This window comes from Protomyctophum parallelum (genome assembly GCF_964188405.1).
Source record: "Protomyctophum parallelum genome assembly, chromosome: 6".
Lineage (NCBI taxonomy): Eukaryota > Metazoa > Chordata > Actinopteri > Myctophiformes > Myctophidae > Protomyctophum > Protomyctophum parallelum.
The window spans coordinates 7,409,178-7,434,881 of NC_139701.1; the positions used below are offsets into that span (position 1 = coordinate 7,409,178).

General features: G+C 44.5%; 2 protein-coding genes and 1 long non-coding RNA gene across 3 annotated transcripts in view; 2 read left to right on the plus strand and 1 right to left on the minus strand.

Annotated features, from left to right (window-relative positions):
- Positions 1–14,337, plus strand: part of suco (SUN domain containing ossification factor) — a 59,723-nt gene extending 45,386 nt beyond the window's left edge. Inside the window, exons 15-24 of the mRNA XM_083767854.1 lie at positions 434–499; positions 1,649–1,732; positions 3,904–3,991; positions 4,814–6,226; positions 6,707–6,794; positions 6,895–6,999; positions 7,487–7,641; positions 8,222–8,310; positions 9,633–9,688; positions 10,531–14,337. Coding sequence (XP_083623980.1) covers positions 434–499; positions 1,649–1,732; positions 3,904–3,991; positions 4,814–6,226; positions 6,707–6,794; positions 6,895–6,999; positions 7,487–7,641; positions 8,222–8,310; positions 9,633–9,688; positions 10,531–11,139 — 2,753 coding nt within the window. The 3' untranslated portion in view covers positions 11,140–14,337. The remainder of the gene's footprint in view (positions 1–433; positions 500–1,648; positions 1,733–3,903; positions 3,992–4,813; positions 6,227–6,706; positions 6,795–6,894; positions 7,000–7,486; positions 7,642–8,221; positions 8,311–9,632; positions 9,689–10,530) is intronic.
- Positions 14,338–17,149: 2,812 nt separating this feature from the next.
- On the minus strand, positions 17,150–19,468 carry LOC310860664. The gene is made up of 3 exons (XR_014569409.1): positions 19,153–19,468; positions 18,007–18,324; positions 17,150–17,696 (listed from the first exon to the last, which is right to left on the minus strand). It is a non-coding gene; the product is annotated as an uncharacterized lncRNA (long non-coding RNA).
- A 486-nt stretch (positions 19,469–19,954) lies between these two features.
- The window catches only part of mysm1 (Myb-like, SWIRM and MPN domains 1), a gene marked incomplete at its 5' end in the record, with an annotated part of 42,744 nt that continues 36,994 nt past the window's right edge, over positions 19,955–25,704 (plus strand). Inside the window, 3 exon segments of the mRNA XM_083768077.1 lie at positions 19,955–20,010; positions 22,042–22,114; positions 22,239–22,309. Of these exon segments, the coding sequence (XP_083624203.1) occupies positions 19,955–20,010; positions 22,042–22,114; positions 22,239–22,309 (200 nt within the window).

Sequence of the window (25,704 nt, forward strand, 5' to 3'; positions counted from 1 at the left end):
CCTGTTTTGTCTGCGCCCCTACATGCTGTAATGATGGAAATACAGTTGCATGAGGGCAGCATACAGTATGCAGCCTTGACGGCTAAGCTAGGTATCGTCAAGCATTCTCATTGCAGCTGTACAACGAAGACACCCAGTATTGGTAGCGCTGTAGAATTAATGACTAAATCAGAGTTAGCTGATGACCGACTTGACATGGTTACTTTCCTGATTATTCGCCTAAATTCATAACGGGCTTTACAGCATTTCAGTGCTTAAGTTCCAGCCTTGAATGTGCATGTTTTACAATTTAGGCATTTAGCAAACCTCTTGATCCAGAGCGATTTACAGTACGCAAGAACAAAACATGGTAATACATCAAATACATCAAAATAGTCTTCAAGAATGTTGTGCTGCCAGTCTAACTAGCGGCTTTGTTTTCCTGTCTCCGTAGACTACCCACCTGGATACCAACTACCTGAGGACAAGGCCGCTAAGAATCTGCTTGGCTCAGCCACCAGTACGTACAGTTACAGTACACCTGCTCCCTTTTCTAACACTTATAAAAACACTTATAATGGGTGTGAGTGAACAACACCACATCAAAGCAGCACTCTTGTCACTGACACAGGTGTGTCACCCTGCATCACACCGGTTACTTTATGTATTCAATGGATAAGACAGACTTAGGACAGTTATTTGCTTGGAGGCAGAAACGACTAAATGTTCCCTCGGTTTGTTTCCCCCCCCACATGGCATTAAACATGTACACATGCGTGCACACACACACACACACACACACACACACACGTACACAAGGGGCCCTGTGTTCTCTTCCACATTTAGAGAGGGGAGGAGAATTATGGTTAAGAGGTTGCCGTGTGATTGGCTTAGAAACCTTGTTGCACACAAATTTAGTTGCACAGACACACACATACACACACACACACACACACACACACACACACACACACACACACACACACCCCTTCACAGGGGTCAAACATAACGTTTGGTTTGCTGTAAGAACGTAAGCAGGCTGCAGAGACAGACTGGGTTTTCTTCAGCATGGCTCGGAGAAAGGTTGGCGGGGGGGTGGGGGGGCAGTAAGAGAGCTGGAATTAGGAGAAAGGCAAGTTCCTGGAAGTTCCTGGAAGAATAAATGAAAAGTAAGAGAAAGAGTACTGTATATTGAAGCCGTGTAGAAAGCAGGGAGGCGGGAAATTGAGTTAAAACAGTTCACTTTCAACCTGGTAAATTTGATATAGATTAGGCCATTCTACACAGTAACATCGTGTCTATATTACAGTCTTTATTTAACTCTGAGAGTGCACAAAATTCATTTGTACACAGAGTTACAGACCCACAAGGGTCCTTTTGGTTCCTATCGATTAACCATTTTAGCTGGGGACCCCCTGACAGCCCCTCACAGAACCCCGAGAACCACTACTGCAGAATGGGTAGCCTCACCCCCACTTTTAGGAATTAGGTTAGTGTTGGGCATAGTTTTACTGAGGTTACATTTAGGAATAACTGGTAGCGACCGTTCCGAGGTCGCTGGATTTGACCTGGCGTGAGCATGCTGATACCTGCCCGTCGGCTTTTCCCTGAACCACTTTCTTCCAAAGTACTTAAATAAATGGTGTGTTTGTTTTTTGTCTTCCTGCAGATGCTATCTTGAACATGGTCAACAACATTGCTGCCAATGTGCTGGGGGGCAAGCCAGAGCTGGAGGGTGGAGCACACAGAGATGGTAGTCCTACTCCTTCAAACGTTTACCTTTACCTTTTGTTCCTCTGACCTTTTCTTCTCCTTCAAATGTTTACCGTTACCTTGCTCCATCCTCTGAACCTTTCTTCCCTGCACGTTACTCTCTACAGACCAAAGCGCTCCAGGGCCCACTCTGCCACTTGATAGTCTGTTAAAATGCCTGCATGGTAACATTCAAACGGTTAAACTTTGTCTAAGCTGTTGGCTGATTTCATCAAAAAGTTATAAAAGAAATCTAAAAAAATCACCAGTTTGGACTGACTAAAACACAGTTGCATAACACGATTTGCACTTGCCAAAGTAAAGCACATGCACGCACACACACACACACACACACACACATTGGGACCAATTTAAATGGATACTGACCACGGCACCCGTTAAATCGTGTCAAAAAAAATTGTTCTCTTGGCATATGGTACAACTTGAACTTCTTATACCCAAAAGACTTCTGCCTTCCAACTAGTACTTTTGTGTAATGTGGAACAGGAACATGTCCGGAAATTGAACGTGCACGCGCGCACCGCACACACTTTTACACTTTCCTACTTGTTGTCTCCCCCATCATGCTCCACAGAAGGCACTTTACAGTCAGTGTATTGTTTTCAGAAGTTCAACCTGCACGCTCAAAATAACGTAATGCTGTTGTACTGTGCGTACGTACATACAATACATCTGTGGTCCTATAGGAAACCCTAGAATCTACTGTGACTCTCCCTGGTGACAAACAAGCCAGTGCATCCAGTCTCATTGTCTCCCCACAATGCCATCAGAAACTGTCAAACGCAAATAACTGGTTCACCCACGTTGAACAATGATTCACTTGATTATGATCAGTCAGAAATGAGTCAGACAGCTTTGATACCAGCCAGGCCATATATAGATATGATGTAAAGATTTATGCTTGGATTTGGTTAAGCTTTGGTTAAGCCTGATTATACGCAGTTGTGCATCAGTGTCGTGCACCTACAAGTTCACAACGCGTCGTGTGTGAGCTTGTAGATCATCTAGTTTTGGGGGCAAGTATAAATCAGGACATTGGCGTCCACCTCCCTTTGGCGGTGGGTAACTGTACTCCCATCCTCCATTTGCCCACAGTGTGTTCACTCCTCTCCCAGCGTTATGAAACCACATCTTGTTTAAATTAGCTCGCTTCTAAAACTGGGTCATTTTCTTTTTTCTCCCCTGAATTGTGAGCATATGTATACAGTGTGGTATGCCTTCAGAGAAAGTGTGTGTGTGTGTGTGTGTGTGTGGCCAGCAGGAGGTCTCCATCAGACTTCCACAGAACAATGTCTTTCTTTGTTGTGCTCCCGGATAGATGAGCAGAGCTGGGTCGTTACGTAGACTGACAGAGGCTTATGACGCAAAGCTTGCTCTTCTCTGCCTGTTCGCCCCGAAGGGAGTCCAGTCAAAATGTCGCTCTTTCTTGACCCCAATGTTAGTGGAAGACCAGTTAGACCACCATAACTCAGAATTAGACTGTAAAATCACCTGTGCTGTTTTAACTAAACACCGTTGGCGTTGATTTCCCTGGTTATTCTCCCTGTGAATTGATTTACATGGTTTTGAAAGAAAGTTCACAAACTTGGTTCCCTGTTAACTTATTTCTATCTACAGAGAGAAAGTGTAGTGTAGAGAGAGATGGAGAGGGAGGGAGTGGACTTAAACTGGACTAGACCGGTTAAGTGTTGTTCCTGCCTTTTCCCAAATATGGTTCAGCAACAACCACAAAGAGCAGGCCCAGAGTGTTCCTCGCTGTTATTTAAACAGCCACGTAAGATTTGATTAAAAACAACTTGGTTGCCAAGTTGTAGTCTCATGCCAATGTCCTCCCTGTGTAATTGTGTATAGCCCCTGTCACCGCTGGCCTCTACTCTTTGGTCCAGTCTCTGAAGTTGCTATACGTAGTTGCTTTATATTCTTTTCATGTGACAATGAGGAGTTTAACCGGGAGGGCGAAACGTAGGCGGAGGAATTAAGCTATACTTCCCAGTTCCCTGCGCTTACCAACCTGTAGGTGTCCCCCCCCCCCCCCATGAACACCAACCTGTGTGTGTGTGTGTGTGTATCTGTGTGACTGTGTGTGTGTGTGTGCGAGCGACATATCACCAGCCCTCTTCTGACTCTAATTAGTGTTTTTGTTACTTCTAGCCAACGCGACAACAGGGGTGCAGAATGAGACGGCAGGTAGCTCGGAGGTTCCAATATCGCCCACAGCAACACTGGATGTTGATGCTATGTAAGACACGCATGCACACACACACACACACACACACACACACACACACAGGATGACATAAAAATGTCCCGTGAACATGTTTCCATTGTATTAAATTCATCACCATAGCATAAAACAATATCAACAAATACAAACTATATGTACAAAAGCAAATTACATTTACCTCACCTTGTGGTCTCATGATGATGATTATAATAATAATACATACAATAGCACTTTTCTGAGTACTGAAAGTTGCTGGTAGATGGGTTTTTTTTCCATCCAATCTTGAGTGTTACACAACCTTTAATGGATGGTGTCAGGGCCTTCCACGTTTCAGTGGCAGAGTAGTAGAATGGGGGTAGTAGTAGTACCAGATCACAGTTGCTCCCTCTAGTGTTGTGGGTGAGAAGTAGTTTCTCTCTCTCTCACACACACACACACACACACACACACACACACACACACACACACCATACTAAGACATACTGACAGTACTGATGCTGATCTGTTTTCAGTGTAATATGACTTCCGTAACATTGCAAGGTCTTCTTTTGCAAAACATTCATGCAAAACAAGATTCCTTCCATGTTGTGTTCCAAAACACAACATAACGATGTTTATTTCTATTATATTATAGTGCATATCAGAACAAAGTGCTTTACATAAAACTGAAGACATAACATGTACAAAAACAGGATATAATGCACTGTGAAACAAGACCAATAAGGGAATTTCAAAATGGATTTATAGAAAGGCCTTTTGATGAAAAGTGATACAAAATAATGTTAACGTTCTCAACGACAACATGTAAAGCCATTGTGTACCTCCTCCTTCCATCAGATTGTCCACAGCAGAGGCAGGACAGTCCGTCTCCCAGGAGGTCTCTGACGTCTCTGCAGACTCCTCACCCTCCTCATCCTCACCCGACTCGTCGGAGGAGAGACAGATCGTCACCCTGGTGGAGGAGGACGAGGACGAAGACGAGTCCTCCAGGCAGTCCACGGTCACCCTGATGGAGGAGGAGGAGGAGGAGGAGGGCGACCAGGAGGAGGAGGAAGAGCGGGAGGAGCAGATGAGGAGGGAGGCGAGGAGGAGACGGAGGGAGAGCCAGGTGCACTGTCCTCTCTCGGGCCTGTCGTCTCTGTCTCTCTCCTGCATGGCCACCCTGCCGGAGCTGCTGCATCGCTGGTGCTCGGCGCGGCTGGCCCGGGAGCGGCAGCGCAGCCTCCGGCGGAGGAGCGCGCTCAGCGCTCCTTCCCACACGCCCCTCACTCAGGCTCCCCCCACCCCCGTGCTCACGCACATACCTCCTCCGCAGCTCTCCCTCCCCGCCGCCCCCACCACCACGCCCACCCAGCAGGAGGCCCTCCCGCTCACGGAGAGCGTCCCGCCCCCGGAGATGCCTCTCCAAGGTCAGCCTGACGGCAAGCACCCTGCAGAGGAGCATGCCGCCAGCGAGGACCCCGGCGAGCACGCCCCCGACACCAACGCACCCATCCTGCTGGAACCCAGCAGGGCCACCACCATCCACCCTCACAGCTTCTCCCACGCCTCCGTGACGCGGCCCACTCCCACCCAGGAGGAGAAGGACCTACCTCCCATCAAGGACGCGGCCCTGGACCCTCACCCCTATCCCACCCTCCAGAGGCTCCCGGTGCCGGAGACCCAGCAGGCCAGCAGTGCCACGCCGACCCCCAGCCCCAGCTCTCCCCTCCAGCCTCTGGCCTCTGAGACGGCCTCCCCGGACCTCCCGGTTCCTCCCGTGACGGAGCAGCCGGTCCAGCCTCTCCCCATGGCCACCAAGCCCACAGACATGATCCCCCCTCCCACCGAGCTGCCCACGGTCGTCCCGCAGCAGCCAGAGCCTCACGTGGACGCCACCAGGTCGGCCTCGGACGGCGCCGCGGAGTCCCAGAAACACAGCCCCCAGGCGTCCCACACGGCCCACCACGGGGAGCAGGGCGACTCGCTCGCCCACGCCGGAGAGCCCCATCGAGGGGACGACTCGGTGGACGACCTCCTTCTGAGCGCCAACGGCAACGGGAACATCCACCGGATCGCCACGGACTTCTACGCGGAGCTGCAGAGTAGCGGGGACTACAATGGCGGCGGGATGGGGAGCGGGAACGGCGGGGGGGGGCTGCACGGCTCCAGTCAGAAGGAGAGCGTGTTCATGAGGCTCAACAACAGGATCAAAGCCCTGGAGATGAACATGAGTTTGTCCAGTAGATACCTGGAGGAGCTCAGCCAGAGGTGAACAACAACTCTAGAATCACTGATTGAAAATCACAATACTTAATCCATTTAGACCTGAAATACCTATACGTTGTTATACCTTTCAAGCCAGGAACATAAGGTTAAGTCTTGCACTTAAAGGGGTATTTCACTTTCAAACGTGTTTTTCTGTTTTTTTTACACTCTACTCTGGCTTTTGTGAACACCCTAGATATATTTTAAGTTGCTTGATTTAGTATTTAGATATCTGATATTAATTTTAGCTGCCCCAACCCCTTCCTATACAAACCCATTGTAATACGTGAGGGGGCAGTGTTTTTATTGTTTGATTTTATTTAAATTTTCCACATCTATTTTTGAACATTTTTGAAAAGTATTGAAGGTGTGAGAACTACTGATTCAGGTCTTAATGTATTAAAGTACTGACAAGTATGTCACCAGTTCTCCTGCACCTGTGAGTCCAAATATCTCATGGGAGGGTGTGTGTGTGTGGTTCAGGTACCGCAAGCAGATGGAGGAGATGCAGAGAGCTTTTAACAAGACCATCATTAAGCTGCAGAACACCTCCCGTATCGCTGAGGAGCAGGTCTGTTGGAGCTGCAGACAGTCAAACATGGTTTTATCAGCTCGAGATGATGTAGAATGATGGCTGGATAACCATTATGCTTTGGTGTTTCTGTGTACAGGACCAGAGGCAGACGGATTCCATTCATGCTCTGCAGAGTCAGCTGGAGAACGTGACCAAGCTGATGCTCAACCTCACTGAAACAATGAGCCAGCTGCAGAGAGAGGTACTATACAGGCATACACCACCACACTGACCTCACTCTGCACCACAGGGGGCCAGCCACACCACACAGTTAGCCCCTCCTATATAAAGGTTTAATGTTTGTCTTTGGTTCAATGTTTGTTGAACCACTTCACAGTGTGAGTGTGATTTTCAGAAGGAAATGATGATGGTGATAATCAACAATAGAATGCATGTCTCGATGAATTGAATACACAGGACCACTACGGAAATACGCCCTCAGGGCTTTTTTTGTTGTCCTTTCAGCACCATTTCTATAATTGTACCCTTTTTTGCAAACTGTTAATAAAGTATTCCATCAATCAATCAAAAGTCAAATTGAGACGGAGCAAACAATGGCGACACATATGCTGATGCTTTTGATGTTCCTGCCCGACAGCAGCGGCATGACGTTTCAATGTGCTTGGTGTTTCTACTCCCAGGTGTTCAACGGTATGACGTTTCAATGTGCTGGGTGTTTCTTCTCCCAGGTGTCAGACCGGCAGAGCTACCTGGTGGTGTCGCTGGTCCTGTGTCTGTCTCTGGGTCTGCTGCTGTGTCTGCAGTGTTGTCGCAGCTCCCCTCCCAGCACTCAGCCCATCCCCGCTGTCCTGCCCAAGAGCAACCATTATCCCAGCCCCAAGAGGTATGTACCTATACACCTAATGATGCACGCAAACAAAGTGTGATACGTATAATTAGAAACACTGTGTTAGGCATTCATGTGAGTCAACTGTTATTTCTTGAGAGATCACTGTTTTAGCTTTAATTACCACCCTCCGCCCAGTTTTTAATACTCTCCCTTCTAATAATAGAAGGTGCTGGTGGATCCCGTCAATGATGTTATTGTCATTTGCTTCATGAGAAAAGGAGGCACTGAGGCAGCTCAGACAATTTAGGCCCTTCATTTATTAAGTAATAAGCGACAGTCGCTTATTACTTGTACCCTGTTAATAAATCATGGCTTGAACTCAAAAGCAGGCAATGAAATAAACACATTTTTATTTCAACGTTCAACCGATTGTGTTCCGTTTTAGATCAATGGAACTAACCTAGTATAATTCAAGTTCTAGATTAAAAAACATACCATGCCACTTTATTATTTATTTTATATTAATATATCAATGTGACGACATCTCACGGTCCACCGGCCCACAGATTGAAAACCACTGGTCTAAAAGACTGTGTGTGTGTGTGTGTTCTCTTCGTTTTGTTTTTTCTCTCAGGTGCTTCTCCTCTTATGATGATATGAGCCTAAAGCGCAGGGAGTTTTGTCCAATTGTTCGCTCCAAGTCTTTTCACTTCACTACAGACGGTATGAGCGCACACACACACACACACACACACACACACACACACACACACACACACACACACACACCCTTGTCTCTCCTTCTGAATATTGTCCCTGTCTATTGTGTTTATCCCCCTCATCTACTATCGGCCAAAGCTAAGAGTCAAGATGAATCACAAAGTACAAAACATCCAGACAGCGTGCATCAAACTACTGCAATGCTACTGACCTGGCACTAATTTCTACTTAATTGCACAAAGGTGTCATTTACCGAAGATAGAGTGACATCAGACATGATCGCATTTTTAGCTACGAAATCTGTGTGTGATACCGACGTTCACCACGTCCATTGGAGTATAATGCCTGATTTAATTGTGGGCTGGTGTTGCAGCAGATCCACAAGCTCACAACGTGAGCACGTTTGTAGCTTGTAGATCTGTTCTTTTTGGCATAAGACGGCACCGGCCTTCAACCAATTATACATTTAGCATAAATTAGGCTGCAGCCTCCTCTTTGCTCTTCCTCTTTCTGTCTCTGTCTCTCTCTCTGTCTCTCTGTCTCTCTCTCTCTGTCTCTCTCTCTCTCTCTCTCTCTCGAAAGTGACATTTGAGACTCATGTGGGGAGTGGCAGTGGCTGCTGCAAAGGTCTAAAAAAATAAATAAAGGCCTTTCACTCATGAAATGTAAAACTCTGCCTATCGTTTGCTCTCCCTGAAGTGGTGGGTGCGGGTGTTTGCCCTTGGGGCTGAGAGCTTGTTGTCATTGCCAGCTTGTGTCCGTGTGCAGTCTAAAGGGGTGTATTAATGCTGAATAATGCTTTGGGCTGGCCAATGGTAGACATTTGCAAGTAGTAATAACAAGTCACACAGTAACTGCATTTTCAAGTTCAGTGAAAAGCGCAGACCTGAAGCTGCAATCCGCAACGTATTTTAATGAATAAAACGTTGAATCCAGGGTGTTACCATTTGCGATCACCTCTCTCCTCTCGAGAGAACAAAATATTTTATTTGTAAGAATAGAAGATCTACAAGCTCACAACCTGTCACCTGTAGCTCGGCTATTCCAACAGGCATATAGTGTTTACATTATATTGAAATTGAGATTAGGCTATTGATTTATACTTGGCTGCACATTGTGTATCGCACAGAAAATAGCTGATCTAGAAGCTTGTGAGCTTGTAGATTGTCTATTTTCGATGCAAGACACCGGTGCGAAACTACAAATCAGGAGTAACATTTATAATAATACTACTACTTGCAAGGTCGTTTCATGCTTGTGACATGATGTCTGTGTTCCTGTTTGACCATTCCATCAATAACCTGGCCCCTCTCTCCCCTGTTCAGTAGGTCCAGATGACTTGTACATTGTAGAACCTCTAAGGTTTTCTCCAGAGAAAAAGGTACAGTGACCATTCCAACCTGCTGCTGTTAGGGTTGGACTTTTAGGTGCTGTGTGTTCTGCTGTCTGTCAGTCAGTTGCAGGGAGGGGTCTCAATGCTGTGGCCTAAATCTCCTCCCTTAGTTAGATGTGAGCTGTATAGTGTCTCTAAGCCAGTGATGTCGCTATATACAGTATGCAGCTAAAATCTAAAAAGACACAGTTTTAATTAGTTAATAATATGCATTATATTAGGCCACGGACCCCCATTTGAGTTTTTTTGGTTTGTTTTTTTCATCCCTGGGACCCCAATTTACATACGCTGTAATCATCATTGTTAATTGTTAACGTACAAATGGACCCTTTTGGGTGAATCTGTACACTCTTTAGTTAAAAGACCATAAGGGTCCTTTTGGTTCCCAACTATCAGTCAACTACCACTAATCTAAGCAGTTGTGCTGCTTATGAGGATGCTGCATATGAGTGTTGAGTGTTGCCTGTTAACCACTTATTTGCTGATAATGTGGTCTTGAAACTGCACACAGCACAGCACAGGGAAGGAGAAGGGTTGGTAATGAAATTGGTCACTTGTTCCATATATAATTATATTTATATATCGGTGTGTTCCTTTTCCATCACCTCCCAACTGTACAACTCTCTCCCACCCTTCTCTGACCCATTTGTGTCACCTCATCTTAGACAAAATTCATCTTCACTGAGACAATCTAATAATCCTGTCTGATTTATGATTTGACTGTATACTGCAAAAGCCCTTAAAACCATATTGTATACTATTTGTGAAAGTCTTCTCTGCACCTTTTTATTGATCAGTTCTCTCTCTGACCCCCCTCCCTCCTCCTGTAGAAGAAACGCGGCAAGTCGAAATCGGTGGACAAGGTTGAGCTTCTGAAGTTGGAGCCCTCCTTCGCTGTGCTGCCCAACGGCGGTCCCAAGTGCAACGGCTTCCTCCCCTGTCCTCCTCCCTTGCTGCTGCCTCCTCCCCCTCCCCCTCCCCCTCCTCCTCCTCCTCTGCCTCCCCTGACCCTCCCTCCGCCCCCCCAGGCCTCCGTGGAGGAGGTGTCGTCGCTCTCCTCCTCGTGCTCCTCCTCCAAGGAGTTCCCGTCGGAGAGCAGCAGCTGTTGCTCGTCCACCCACTCCGAGGAGTCGTCCTACGCCAGCCGCCTGCCTCCTCCCTCGCCCGTCTCCCCCTCCTCGGGCCTCTGCAACGGCCACGCCCTTCCCCCCTCACCCTCCCCCTCCCCCCATGCCCCTCCCCCCACCTCCAAGTTCTCCCGTCAGGAGAAGCGCTCGGTGAAGAGGCGGAAGTCTCGGCAGGTGGAGCTGCAGTTCTCCTCCGTGCCTGCAGGGGTGGACGGCATGGGCTCCCTGGCCAGCCTGCAGCAGCTGATGAAGGGAAACAAGGAGATCAGCGTCGGGACCATAGGAGTGACAGCTGTCACCGGACCTGTCTGAACACGTGCACTGCACACATACATGTGCACGCACACCCACAGTGTCTGTGACACACCACTGGCGCGTGTTTCCACTCTAAACACCATCCAGGCACTTAATGTACACAAGCTTACGCTCGCCCCTAAATGGAGACTAAGCAGACTTTCTCGGGCCAGTGGCTAAGAGATGAGGCCCAGGTGCCTCTCGGTGAACTGCGTTTCCCATGAGCACCCACTGCCCAGGTGTGCCGTAGAACTGAAGCGGTTGCAATGGCAACATTAGCTCAGCATCCTTCTAAACTTTATCTTTGAAAAACTACACAAACACGCACGCATACACTCACACACCCTCCCATGAGAGGCCCCTTATGGTCTTGTGCCTTTTTAGTTCTAGAGCTTTTAGTGATGAAATCAAGACTTCGGAAGGATTGTTGTCCCCCTCCCACCTCATTGACTTTTTATTTGGAGAGAGAGACAGACAAATGGACAGACACTATGGTGGGGAGTGGAACCTCAATACAAATCACATAGCCCCACTGTAGTGTGGTTGAGATGTATTACTGGACATGCACATCGCTCCATCACTGTTTGGGGGGAACAGTGAGCACGGTGAGGAGAGCTCCATCTCTCGTCCCTTTGCGTCTTCAGGGACCCGGACAAGTACAGTACTGCTCCCATGGATGACTAGTTTTCATTATGACGGAGCTACGGAGCAGAATACATTGCTTCTCTACTCCACTTCTCTTCTGTCCTCCATTTCTTTACGTTTACTCATTCTGTGGCAAACTAACATGACATGTTGTTGTTTGTATGGGACCAGAGTGATGACTTCTCATATACGCCAGACTTGCTCTCTCTTTGGATCTCTCTGTCAGCCAGTCTACTCTAGGCCTAGCTAGCAGAGCTGAATGAAGAAATTGTGGGGGTTTTAAAGGAGTATGATTGTGTTTCTTTGTTGTCAGTTTAGCGTCTGTTTGTTCAGCCCACCTCGCAAGTCAAATGGAAGCAGTCTTGTTATCCTTCTTAGTTTACAAAGATATGCTCGCCTTTATCAGGCAGACCTCTGTAAAGTCGTCTCTGGGCTGGGCCCAAACGACTTGCATTCATGCATATACTGTGTAGATACAAAACATTCATGCACATCTCTAGTGAAGAAACAAGGTTTTGCATGCTATAAAAGGTAGAAATTGTAACTGTGAGTCAGGTTAAACCACGATAAACAGACTTGAATTAGCCCTGCCTTTTCCTGTTGTTGTATTTATACGTGTAAATGAGCCATGATGCTCTGAGATGATGGTCTGTGTGGTTGGAAGGATATGCAGCACACAACCCATTGCTGGTAGAATGTGGCCTTCAAAGGCCACGTTTTAGCCTTGCTTAATGTTTACAGTCTCACTAACTTGTGTGTGTGTGTGCGCGCACACACAAACACACACGGACACACACAGACACACATACCTGCGACCCTGCAGGCAGAGGGGCCTGAGATTCCATTTTATTTATCTATTTATTTATTTAAATGCCTATACAGATGTATCATTCTGGTATACTGTCTGCTACAGACGCTGGTGTCCCAGTCACCCAGACCTGCAGTGTCCCAGGAATGTGTTTGTGTGTGTGTCCATAATAATAGATGTACTTTCCAGTGATAAAGTACACTTTACCAGTACTGTCTAGTTCTTGTGGATGGTTTTCCTGGTGGCTTGTTCACACACAGTAGTCAATATATTTATGTGTTTCTAATTTATTTAACAGTTTTGCTAGAAAACGGTTGGACAGTCAAGTCTGTGAATCTGTTGAACACCAAAACCTCTTCACTTGGTGTGTGCATCTTAATCAGACATTTTTAGCCAGGCAGGATGCTGTATCAGTCACTTGTCCTGCAAACTGCTCATAACACAAAAGACAAAATAATAGCATATTACCTTACGACCAGCCACACATCTGAAGCTAATAAGGAGGATTATGAGACTGCTGCTTTTGAAGTGTTACAACTTTTAGACACTTGGAAGTAATGAAAAAAAGAAAAAAAGTCTAAAGTTGGGTTTTTGTTAGCATATTTTTTGTCTCGTTTGTCATGTGCCTGTTGGCGTACTTGTGTTGTATAATAAACTTTACCTCGTCAGGAAATTGACAAAGAAAAGTCATTTTAATAGACTGCATGAGGAGTTGCAAAATGTGAAAACGGGATATTTCAGACTATTTCAGATATTTTCTGACTGGCTCTCTATGTTGGATTGGCTTCAATAACTGGCTCTTAGAGAGAGACAAAGAGATGGGTCTACAACCTGCAATCTAAATGAATCACACTCCCATTTAGAACCCAATTACCTCCCCAAAGACAGACCTCCAAGGTCCCCCCTTTCTCTTTACATATTAACTTCCTCTTCCTCTACGTATTCACTCTCTTCTTATATTGATGTCATCTACGCTGTTCTCTGGCTGTGAAAACCCCCATTACAGTTACCACTTTGAGTTCCCATTGAGAGATTGTCATGCTTTATTGGACCACCACACACAGTCACTTTGCTGATTTTACTGTTCATCAATGTATCTAAACTTTCACTTCGCTCACTTGCTCAGTGGCTTGTTGCTCGATTGGTACATGTTTGCGCCACCTTGAATGAAGGTTTGTGGTTTCTGAGGAGTTTGGACACGAGTCGATCGACTAATGTAAAAAGGGAACGTATAGGAAAATGATATTTTAATGTGATAGCGGAACACAATATATTAATGTGATTCGGTATTGTTCCCCACACCCAGCAGATCATGACCTGTTTTGTTTATTTTTATTCTGAATGTGTATGAATTTGTTGAGTGTGCAAACATGTATGCATGTGAGCGTGTTTCCTAAATGCTCTTACGTTGTCGTCTGTGTGTTGAGAGAAAGACTACTTTTTAAATCTACTTCTCCACCATTAACATGGTGAAGAGGGAGAACATCCTTGGGTGAGAAACCCTAGGAGCCCAGTGTGCACTTTGTATAACTCCTCATGCCTTTTTGTTTTTCTATTTTACCGTGTATGTCAAGTGCTACCTTCCTTTTTCCAAGCTTCCCTTTTCTTTCCTTTCCTTTCTTCTCTCTCCGTCTCTTTTCTGTGATCACTCTTGTGGAAGAGCTGCACAGTATTTTTGAGCAGGAGTGAGTGTAACTACAAAAAAAAACTGTAGTGCCATTAGAAACTGTGAATTTCTAAATAAAACTTTTTGTTGTCTTTCACTCTGTCGCCTGCATTTATTTTGTATGCAAGCAGCATGCCCAGTTTGTAGTACTGTATGTAAGAACAGGAGTGGAGATCCTTTGTTGCTGCCCTACATGCCAGCCGGCATAGAAGGCGGTATTAAAGTATCGTGTGGTTAGTGAGTGGTTCTCATTCTCGACCTTTTCAGGCTGTGACCCACCAAAATAATCATTTGAAACGGGGACCCCCCCCCCCACCCGGACAAACACTTGAAACTGTACAATTTGAGGCATAAATAATAATGTTTTGCTCCCAGACTCATCTCCCTTCTCCAAAACTATGGAATGATCTTCCCATTGCAATCAGAACTGCAGACTCACTCCCAAACGTCCGCCGTAGTCTGAAAGGGCACCTCTTCAGACTCCATTTTAGCATTTGCACTAGCCTCGACAACCCTACAGGTGTATGCAAAGGCTAAATGTATGTCATTTAGATAGCATTTTATATAGACCTATAGCACTCTATAGTGTATATTCATAGGTTCATTGTACAGATATTCTACTGTTAGACGGATGTTAGTTTCTTAGCTTGGATCCATGATGTCACGAGGCGTGATTTCACAGTGATGTCACAAGGCGTGACCATATATGGAGGCATGGATGACACAACAAACAAACGAGAAAATCAGGTTTTCATAGTAAATGTGACCCTATGTACTTGACAGTAGTTCCAGTGGGCTCTGTACTTTCGCTGAATGTCGTCCCCCCCCCCCCCAGAATAGGAACAGCTACACAGTGTGACTAGATCATCTCAGTGAGGACCCAATATATGGAGTCACAGTTGAGAATATCCTTGTTACTTGCGCAAGCAGAGAGTGCAAGTACTGCGATCGGCTGGGTGTGTATGTTGGTGTTGTCCACCGGGCCAATAAGTATGTATGTATGTCGGTGTTGTCCACCGGCCAATAAGTGACCACCATTCTTGATGACGTAACTCTACGTTTGGTGATCGGCTGGGTATGTATGTTGCATTCACACGGGGCAGATTAAATGATGCAGTCTACCATTCATTGTCAAAGGAAGCCAGTGACATGACATTGCAAAGGCGCAACGACACATGTAGCTGCTCCAAATCAACTCACGAGTCTAAGGTAACCAAGTATGGCCTACTTGTGTGCAAGGGGCAAGTTGGCACCTCGACAGACTGCATTTCTAGTTAACACTGTCATTCAATGTAACGCACCAAACACATGCCTATGTCTTAGGCTAAATGGTTAGGGACTGCGATGAAATACAAAATGCACATGAGAGCAAGCAGTGACATACTGTAATAGAGCCTGTTATTGTTCCTACCCATTCTTGTATGATGTATGACTGTAATTTGAAACCTGTTGCAAGCGTGACATTCTGGGCCCCAGAGAGCCCTGGGAATTGATATTTAATAATAGTATTGGTTCAACAATAGCATCTTCAATGCGCCTGTTAGTCATAGAACTGAAGCACAACAATTTTACAGCCATTTAAGTCAGTTGTACTAACTAGTTGGACTGGCAATTTCAGAATAGGTAATAGTGATTTGATTTCCACTAGACTAAATTGCACACACTGAAGCCTTTCTCCATAAGTATAGAAATGAGTATATTCTACCATTTCAACCCTGTGGTGGTGTGTCTGATACATAGACTTTAACGCTGTTAGTGGGCCATGGTATCAAACTTGATGTAGGGCTGTTTAAAAAAGTCTTCTGGCCTGAACACTAGGCTACTTGGAGTAGCTGGAAGCTTTGCACAAGATATTAATGCTTCTTTCTGTTGTATCATAACACGTTAGCACCACCAAGTGGAGATAAATGAGCACGTCACCCATTTTCAATGGTGGGGAACTTGCCTATCATTTCAAATCAAATGAGCAAATGAATATACCGGTATATAACAATGGTTGAAAATGGAGAAATAATATAGGTCTACAGTTGGAGGGGGTACAGCATTGTGTAAACAGAGCTGTCACATTGTCACGTCAAGCCAATCACATTTTAATTCCTTAACCCTGTCACCCTGGGGAGGTATCCTCACGAAAAACATGCAGTAACCGTCCACATCCAGTATGGCGCAACGCATGTCGGACGAACGGATGTCGGGAGCGACGGTTGATTTCCTTAGGCCGGACCTGTGTGTGCAGTGCACCCCCTCTAAACTGCCTCCACCTGGCCAGCCTGGCGCCTGATGGAGGGGAAAGGAACTGGTTGGATTAACGCATTCCTTCCACGTGAACTAGGGAAACTCCCCCTGTCAGGTGCAAAGAATGAACGGCTTGGACTCCTCATGCATAAAAGGAAGCATGAGGTTAGTCTGTTGCTCTCCCCAGGTTGGCAGAGGAAGTGTACACCCAGGATTAGATAATTGACACTGGGTGAAAAAATGGGTTGCAGAATAAATTGTGGCATTAAAAAAATAAAATAAAACTCATCGTAGGCTAGCAAAATGTGTTGGAAAAAGGTGAGGGATTTCAAGATAAAAGCTACAGCCTTTCTCTTCCTTTGACATGGCAATTTTCAAGAGAGCAATCATTTGCAAGGTTCAAACAACTCATTTCATATTTTCTTACACAGGTTTGATCTTGACCAAAACATACACATGCCATTTTAAAACACCAGAAACTTAATTTAGCAATAAACAGACTGAAAAGATAATTTGCATTCTGTCATTTAATCTCAGAGATTGTACTTCACAAAACAAATGCCCTACTATGGCACCTAGTTACCATTAACACTTTTAAATTAATGTCTTTAATGTCTTCAAAATGTCCGGTATGTAGGTGAACTGGGTCTTAATAATAATAATAATATCTGGAATTGATATAGTGCTTTTCTAAGTACTCAAAGACGGTTTACATGTGTATATGCTGGTGTATATGTAGGTCACCTGCATGACTGAAACTCTTGTCACAATGTTTACAGTGGTATACAGCGTGGACCCACTCGTGTCTTTCCAGAGAAGCTGGTGTACAGAAACTGTTGTTGCACTGTGTACAATGGAAAGGTTTTTCAGTGTGGACACGCAGGTGTTGTCTCAGTCCCCACCACCGATTAAATCTCTTGTCGCACTGTGTGCATTTGAAAGGTTTTTCCCCAGTGTGGATAAGCTGGTGCCTCCTCAGTTCACTCGACCAACTGAAACTCTTGTCGCACTGTGTACAGGGGAAACGTTTTTCCCCTCCAGTCTGCCTAGTTACAGAGTTGGAGATCTTTTGACGAGCTGCTCGGGTGATCAGTCCATTCCTCAGCATTTGGCGGAAGAGGTCACTGTGGCTCCGCTCGATGTGTTTATGGAGGTTGATCTGAGATGCGAAGGAGTATTGACACTCAGGACAAGAGAAGGTCAGAGTCTGGGACCTCACTCCTGAGAGAGAGAGAGAGAGAGAGAGAGAGAGAGAGAGAGAGAGAGAGAGAGAGAGAGAGGGAGAGGGAGAGAGAGAGAGAGAGAGAGAGAGAGAGAGAGAAAGGAGGGGGGGGAAGTGGAGAGAGAGCGGGGGAGAAAGAGCAGAAGAGGGAAGGGTAAAAACAGGTTAAAGATGGTGAGTACAGTTACAATATGAAAATCTTCCAACATCAAACAAGTCCCTTGTTTATACTTATGTTTCTCTTTTATTGTCCTAATTTGCCAATTTACCTCCCACACACTCCTTTCCCTGTGTTTAACATTGACTGACCTCCACTGGTCTCCTCCTCCCAATCATCACTGTCTTCAGTGACTTTAGAGTCGGATTCAAGCTCGACTTCAATTTCAGAACAGTGTGAAGAGACATCTTCATTATCAGCTTCACTTTTCACTGCTAGTAAAGTCAATGTTGACTCATTAGGCTCCTCTGGTCTTATAAGTATCTCCTCCTTTTCCTCTTTAATGTGTAGAGGTTCTGGTTCCTCTTTGATGTGTGGATGCCGATGCTCTGGTTCCTCCTGGAGCAGACTGGGGCTCCTCTCCTGTTCAGGAGAACCCTCCTCTTTACACACAACCATGTGCAGGATGTCTAGGAGCAGAAAAACATAGTCATTAGATTACTAAAATGTAAATCCATCCTTTCATCAAAGCATAAAAATGTCAGCAACGTTTGAGCAACGCATGCGCAGAGCAATCGCTTCATTGCAATCTGTCCATTACATTTTTAGAGCTATAGATGGAGGAACGGTCTTTATGATTATATTCTAAGTACTTGGACCCTCGTCTGGTTCTGGTGTGTGACGACACTTTGGCATTTCCATAGGCAAGACGGACAGGCCGGCCCGGGAGAAGAGATTAACATGACACGGAGACTTGGTCACATTAATTAATTCACATAGTTTATTACACATACAGAATCATATATAGCCCTGGTCTGGATCTCCGTGTCCTGATGACGTGCCACTGAGACATAACAATAACAACAGCTAGCAGCAAGCCGACCTTGCTCTATGAGCTGTCTCCAGTGGCTGATAGACAGTCAGTCTATTACACTCCAGGCGTACACAATACATCTCAAGTACACTGCATATTAACGTACAAGTACCTGTTTTCAGTACACAGCATATGTATATCACAACAGTTTTGGAAGCAAAATCAGTAAGATTCATCCTTGATAGTTTGTATGTTTACGTGACAATTAAAACCTTGATGAAGACTTTGATGAATTGAACAATGTGGACCCTGTTGTAAACAAGTGTAATGCTTAATTGGGTCGTCCACTCACAGTTAACAGTCTTTGTATTGAGTTTGTGCTTAAAATGTACTGTAAATTCTACAAACTGTTAATAAATATTTCAATCAATCAATCAATCAATGAAGCTATAGAAAAATGAATGTGCCCCGCAGTGACACTTACTCATGTCTGGCTGATCTTCAGGTTCCTCCTGTTTCACAGACTCCTTATTGTGAGGGAAAATAGTAGGCACGGCATCTGGTTTTAGGCTCGTCCTGTAACCACCAGCAGCACCTGTAAGCTCCTTCACCAGCTGCGCTCTACCAAACGACTCGAACGCATCTGGAGAAAAATGTCGAGAGCAAAGACGCGGTTCTTTGGGAAGTCGTACTCTTCCACAAGCATTTTCCCATTTCTTTCTCCAGATATTATCTTTAGGAAAGCTGTGAAGACTCACACAATGTTCCTTGTTGTCTTTCACAGCGTACGTACAACGAAAAGCAGCACAGAGTGGCATTTTGTGAGACAAATGTACTCTCAAAATATTAACAACAACACAGATCTGCAGGGGGGGGGGGGGGGGCGGGGGCGTGGGGTGACGTCATAACGGTGCGCGCAGTTTGTTGTTATTTCAGTTGGGATTAAAATATGAACTATTTTAAGATGTGTTTTAAATGTTTTATTTTATTTATTATAATTATACAATTATAATGTAGACATAATAGGCTTTACTAGCCATATGGATTTTTCATTTTTTATCATGGGTTTGAGATCCTAAACAGGAAACGTTGTTAATTGTTAAATAAACACAAATAGACCCCAAATTAATTAATTGCGTATCATGAATTCCAATATAAAAATAAAACATTCTGGCCAACTTTTGTAAACTTCCCACCAGCAGACGTCGCTGTCTGGAGATGTTCCCTCTGTTTTTACCGTGTGGTTATGTCTTGTTCCGTTGTTTATGTTATTATCCAAAGTAAACATGGCGGACGAAGTTGATGTTGATATCGAAGGAGACGAATTTGATGCCAATCTTGGGTAAGCGTTGGTTCATTCGCTTCGTGTCCGTATCTTGCTTGTTGCATACATTCAATACATTGTGCTCAGAATGCTGCCTTTGCATCATGTGGGGGTGTGCAGCTGCAGACAAAGAGTGCAGTCGATCACATCATCATCATCACCACCACCAGCGGGTGGTTTATTTTGGGTGGAAGCATGCAGCCCCTCAAACCCCTGAAATACATGAAGAAATCTATGCATTTCTGGAACCGTTATAAACACAAAATTACTATTACTAGTGTGTAACATGGTTGTAACAAGTCCTATCCAGAGGCTATGAATGGACCAGAGCTAATGACATTACAATTTACAATTTAGGCATTTAGCAGACGCTCTTAATCCAGAGCGATTTACAATAACCAAGAACAAAAGCATGGGAATACATCACAAAAGCATTTATCATAAAACATGCGTAAGCTAAGAAAGTAACAGTGGAATATCTATATTATGAGACTATACATATAAACTATATATATATATACTACTATGCTATACATATGTACTATGGCGTGCTATGACTATATACAATGCAATTATAGTGCCGTCTACATAACATGCTATAAGTCTGTATCAGATGCTATCTAAGTCTACAGAAATGCTATCTAAGGGGGTAGGGTAAGTGCTATGGGCCATGATGGAGTCTAAAAAGGTGGGTTTTCAGACTACGGCGAAAGATTGGGAGTGATGCTGCAGTTCTGACTGCAATGGGAAGTGCATTCCACAGTTTTGGAGCCAGAAGGGAGAAGAGTTTGGGACGTGTGGAGCGTTGTCCCGGCGTTTTTAGTGAGGGTACTTCCAGCTTCCCTGCGTTGGCTGATCTGAGTGCGCGGGAGGGTTTGTAGGGTTCAATCATACTTGCAAGATATGGGGGAGCCATACCTTTGGTTGCCTTGAATGCCAGCATCAGAGTTTTGTATTCTGTGCGGGCAGCGACCGGGAGCCAGTGGAGGGAGCGGAGCAGGGGGGAGACATGTGAGAATTTTGGCTGGTTGAAGACCAAGCGAGCTGCGGCATTTTGGATCAGCTGGAGAGGCTTAAGTGCCATCCACAAGATAGTAATAGTTTGATAGCCTTAAATGTCTGTTCAAGCATGTTCACATCTCAAATCATGTGTACAGTGTACTTATGTTCCTTATTATTACTCATTTTGTACTCATTTATCTAGTCCTAGTAACAACAACCATAGTTTGGTTTTTAAATGAAAATCAACATGCTTTGATTTTGATTGACTGATTTCACATACCACATTTACCTCTGGGGTCGCTTAATTGACAGACAAGGAACTGTGTCAGTTTTCGTTGTTTACAGGTTGTTAATTGTTTAAGTAAAATGGATTCTACCATGGCTAATTTAAAAAGTTTGCCTTGTACATAATCTTCTGTCACGCTTTCTAGCCGCCCTTATTATCCCCCCCCCCACTCAGTTCCACTTCTGATGTCTCTCAGTCTTTAGTATATCTCTTTAGACAGTCAACTTATATTCTGAGATGGTTAGGTTGTAGGTAGTTACCTACCTAGGTAGTTAGGTAGCATTGTCATGTTTGCAGGTTTGTTGTGGTTTGAAATGGATGGAGGGTGTGGGGCTGGGGGGGGAAGCAAATATCCTATCTTAGCAACACTGAACGCTTTTCTCTCATTGGTTGTGTCATGAGTAAATGGGCCAACAAGCTGTGCCTAATGAGCTGAGCAACACCAGACTTGCACAGCTCACTGACAGTCACACAATAGTCTCCTGTATCCAGACAACTATTCCACAATCTCCGAATGCTGAAAGCATTTGGGAATTGTGAGAGGCAACATTCTGGTAACGCGAGAATAGTCACACAGCAACTTACCATAATTTCTCAAATACATCGCATGCTGTCATTCATATTGATTCCTGTCGTCAAAACATGAAACAATAAGTGCATCCCTTATCAGACCAATACGGGACGATTCCGTATTTTACAGGACTGGTGGCAAACCTATGACCTAGTGAAGGAAAAACATTATATATTTTTTTATATTTCAGTGACTTGGATGGAGGCGGGCTACTCCAGGATCAATTCTTGCAGTCTGCTTGGAAAACCAGCACTGGAATATTGGCGAGTATTGAGTAATATTGAGATAAAGACTGAGATAAAGACACTTTAGTTACTGTTTATACTTAAAGGCATGTTTGAATATGTTTTGACTTTGCTCCCCTTCTCCTCTCTCTTGTCTGTATAGCCATGGGAGTTGGACAGCTCTATCAGCCCAGAGAACAGGGAGGTCATTGAGAACATGCTGTTGGAGGAACAGTATCCTTTTGTTGTCCTAAAAACCCTCACAGCAACACATAGACCCCTTTTCCACCGGTTGGTTCCCAATGGGAACCGGTTCAGTTCTTTTTGGTTCTTAGTCCATGAGCCAGAGCTCCAAAATTGAAACATTAATTATGAATTGAGTGGGCAAAACCATACCTATATTAGATTGTTATCACCATTAAACTTCACCAATTGAGTACTTACACGAAGACAATGATTTATTGTATTACAAATGTTACATTTTTAAATAGGCAAATGAGGCATTATGTAGGAAAAATATGCAATACTCAAAAATATGAAAAAGCTACTACTGTGGAAGGGTTATCATGTATTAATTTACTTGTATTGATCCTATAAACAATTTAATATAGGGTATAGTTTGCCCACCAATTATGGAGCTCTGGCTCATGGACTAAAAACCAAAAAGAACTGAACCGGTTCCCATTGGGAACCAACCGGTGGAAAAGGGGTCAGAGTGTGGTACGAGGCGTCAAAAAAACAGCTCCCGTAGGATTTTTGTGCTAAAATAGATTTTTAGTCCAAACTATGAGAAAATGATGGGGTTCAAATTTTCCCGACCCCCACCCCGTTTCTGGGGGGGTCATCTATTTGGGACCTCCCAGAACAGTATGCCAGCCAGTTAATGTCCGATTTTCATAATATTAGAATTGTTTTGTATGTTTTAAAACATTCTGAGTTGATTTCTTAAACTTTTAAAGTGGTCAGAAGAATCTTTTTTGACTTTTGGTAAGGGTGTTTCGGCTGTTTCCTCACCTGGGACCTCCCGGACTGACCCCTGGGCCTATAAGTTCTCATTACATTCCTCGCTCTGCTCCTGTTCCAGAATAACGTCAAATTAGATCATAAATGAAGCATAAAAGTATTTGTAGCTGGGCTCTTATATAAAAAAAATAGTAGTAGCCAATACCAGGGGTCTTCCACAGGGGGCCCATGACCCCTAGGGGGTCCTCAGAGTTACTATACACTACAGGGGCCCACCAAATCATTGTGGGATAGGAACTTTTATTCTTTTTTTTACATTAAACCACTTGAACCATAGCATCCCTTTTCCAAGGAGAACTTTAGCCAACAATAGCTGATCTACAAGGTTGTAGTTTGAGCTTGTAGATCAGCTATTTTCAAAGTAAGGTGCCTCAGACCCAAGTGTAGCAAATATTGCTTCTAAATAAAGATCAGCCAAGATCAGCCAGGCTGCTGCTGTCTTTCTCTTTTCTCTTTGTCTTTCTGTCGGTCAGGTGACTGGGAGGGCTACTTGTCATCCTTGGAGGAACTCATCAAGTATTTCTTTGCTCGTGATCTCCTTAAAGATGGAGTGCCACAATTTTTGTATTTTTCCAGTTTTTCATGTGTCTATGAGGTGACAGTACTTCATTAGACACCCTGGAGTTGTTTTTATGTGCAATGGTGTATTGACTTTGTATTTAGGGTTTCTTCCTGGAGGCTAAACCCTTGATAGTCAAACAGGCCAATGAAATAAACAGTAATATAGTGACACCACACTATCAGCCCCTCCCCTAACCCCTCCCCCTTTATCATACAACTACAGCTGTGGGTGCGGCTTCAGTTCAGGTGGATCACCACCCATCACCACCCACCAGGCAAACCAGGCATACTTAATGAAGTGGTGGGCGTGTCCACATAAAAGCATGATTTTAACAAATACTGTACACTTTTTGGAAAAAGTTCTTCCCCCTTATATTGTAATAATACCTGATGATCATGTTTTAGGGTGGAAAAAAATGGTGGCACTCCATCTTTAAATATGCTCGACTGATGCCAGTCTATCTTGCCCAAATGAACGCTCTTGAACATGATGACCCAGAAACATGGAACGCACTGAAGTCAGGTGAATTTGTTGTGGCAAAGTCAGAGATACCGTTCACTCATCTCTTCACAGATCAAGCCCTTGAGAAGGAAATCAATAAGCTAAAGGGACATGGTGGGATGGTTGGAATCAGTAGAGATGAAGCAGCTCTGGACTGACTAATCACTACCACACCTCATCTTTCTGGTCTAGTGAATCAGTACCTCAACATCTTCCCAAAAGCTTCCAGGTCTTCAAGGAAAGAACATTATCAGCTCTCAGGAGAGATTGCATTGAGGTCAAGAGAAAATGCTCTCAAGCAATGTAAATTGATTGAGTTGCACTGTGGAGGCAATCTGTTCAAAGAAAACACACCATTGAAGAGTCTGGTTTCATCAGCGCTTGTGTCAGATGGGGCAAAAAATGACATTCTTCCTGGGCCTACACAATTTTTCTGGTGCTGACTGGGGAGGAAAATTAGTTGGAATCTCCAAGAAGACATGAGTCAATGCCTACTTGAGGCTTGATGATGATCCTGCCATTAACTGCTTCAAGGACCTTGGAATGGGTTCCATTCCACCTGAGCTTGTTAACGGCAAGCTTCCATCACCATTGGAGTCATTGGAGCATGGAGGTCCAACAACCTTGCCATTACTAGATGGGAACTATTTCGGTCAAAGAACTTGAGGGTGAGATGCTACCTCCAACTCGTGCTGCACTGCTACCACATATCCTCTGTGCCAACTACGTCACAATGCGGGATAAGTCATTCATACCTGGCAAATTGCCCTGAGCTTCCACCAATCGAACAAAATGGATGGAATTCAGATAGTGGAGGGTATGTTCCAGTCAGCTGTCTTGCCCCCCCTGCTCCAAAGGCAGTACTTGAGCTCATCAAATGTGGTTGCAAAGCAGGTTGCAAGGGACGGTGCAGCTGCTCAAACAATAACCTGCCTTGCACTCCTCTCTGCAAATGCTATGGTGGAGACTGTGTCAACACTATCAGGGAGGACATTCAAGATGATGACGAAGATGAATAGATCCTACAAATAATGTATTGTAGGCATAATTGGCCATGGGCTCATTAAGAGGATAGGTGTGTGTGTTGTGTTAGTGTGAGTGCAGTGTGTGAAATGAATGGACACGTTCTGCGTGCCCAAAGTGAGAAGTTGCAATACCTTTATTCCCTGTAGTGTCAACAATAATGGTAGAATACTAATAAACTATCAAAGTACTTTACATAAACGCAAGATATTCTAATACTATTCGAAATACTTGCAAATCACATATATGGGTGCAAGAATAGGGGCAAAACTAGTCCCGGACCCCCTGTGGAAGACCCCTGGTATTAACTACTCATTTTTGTAATCAGTGCCCAGCTACAAAAACGTTTAATGCTTAAATTATTATCAGAGCAGAGCGAGGAATGTAATGAGTACTGAGATGAGTCCGGGGCGCCCCGGGTGAAGAAAGACCCCAACCAAAAGTCAGAAAAGATTATTCTGGCTACTTTCAAAGTGTAAGAAATCAACTCAGAATATTTAAAGATGGAGTGCCACCATTT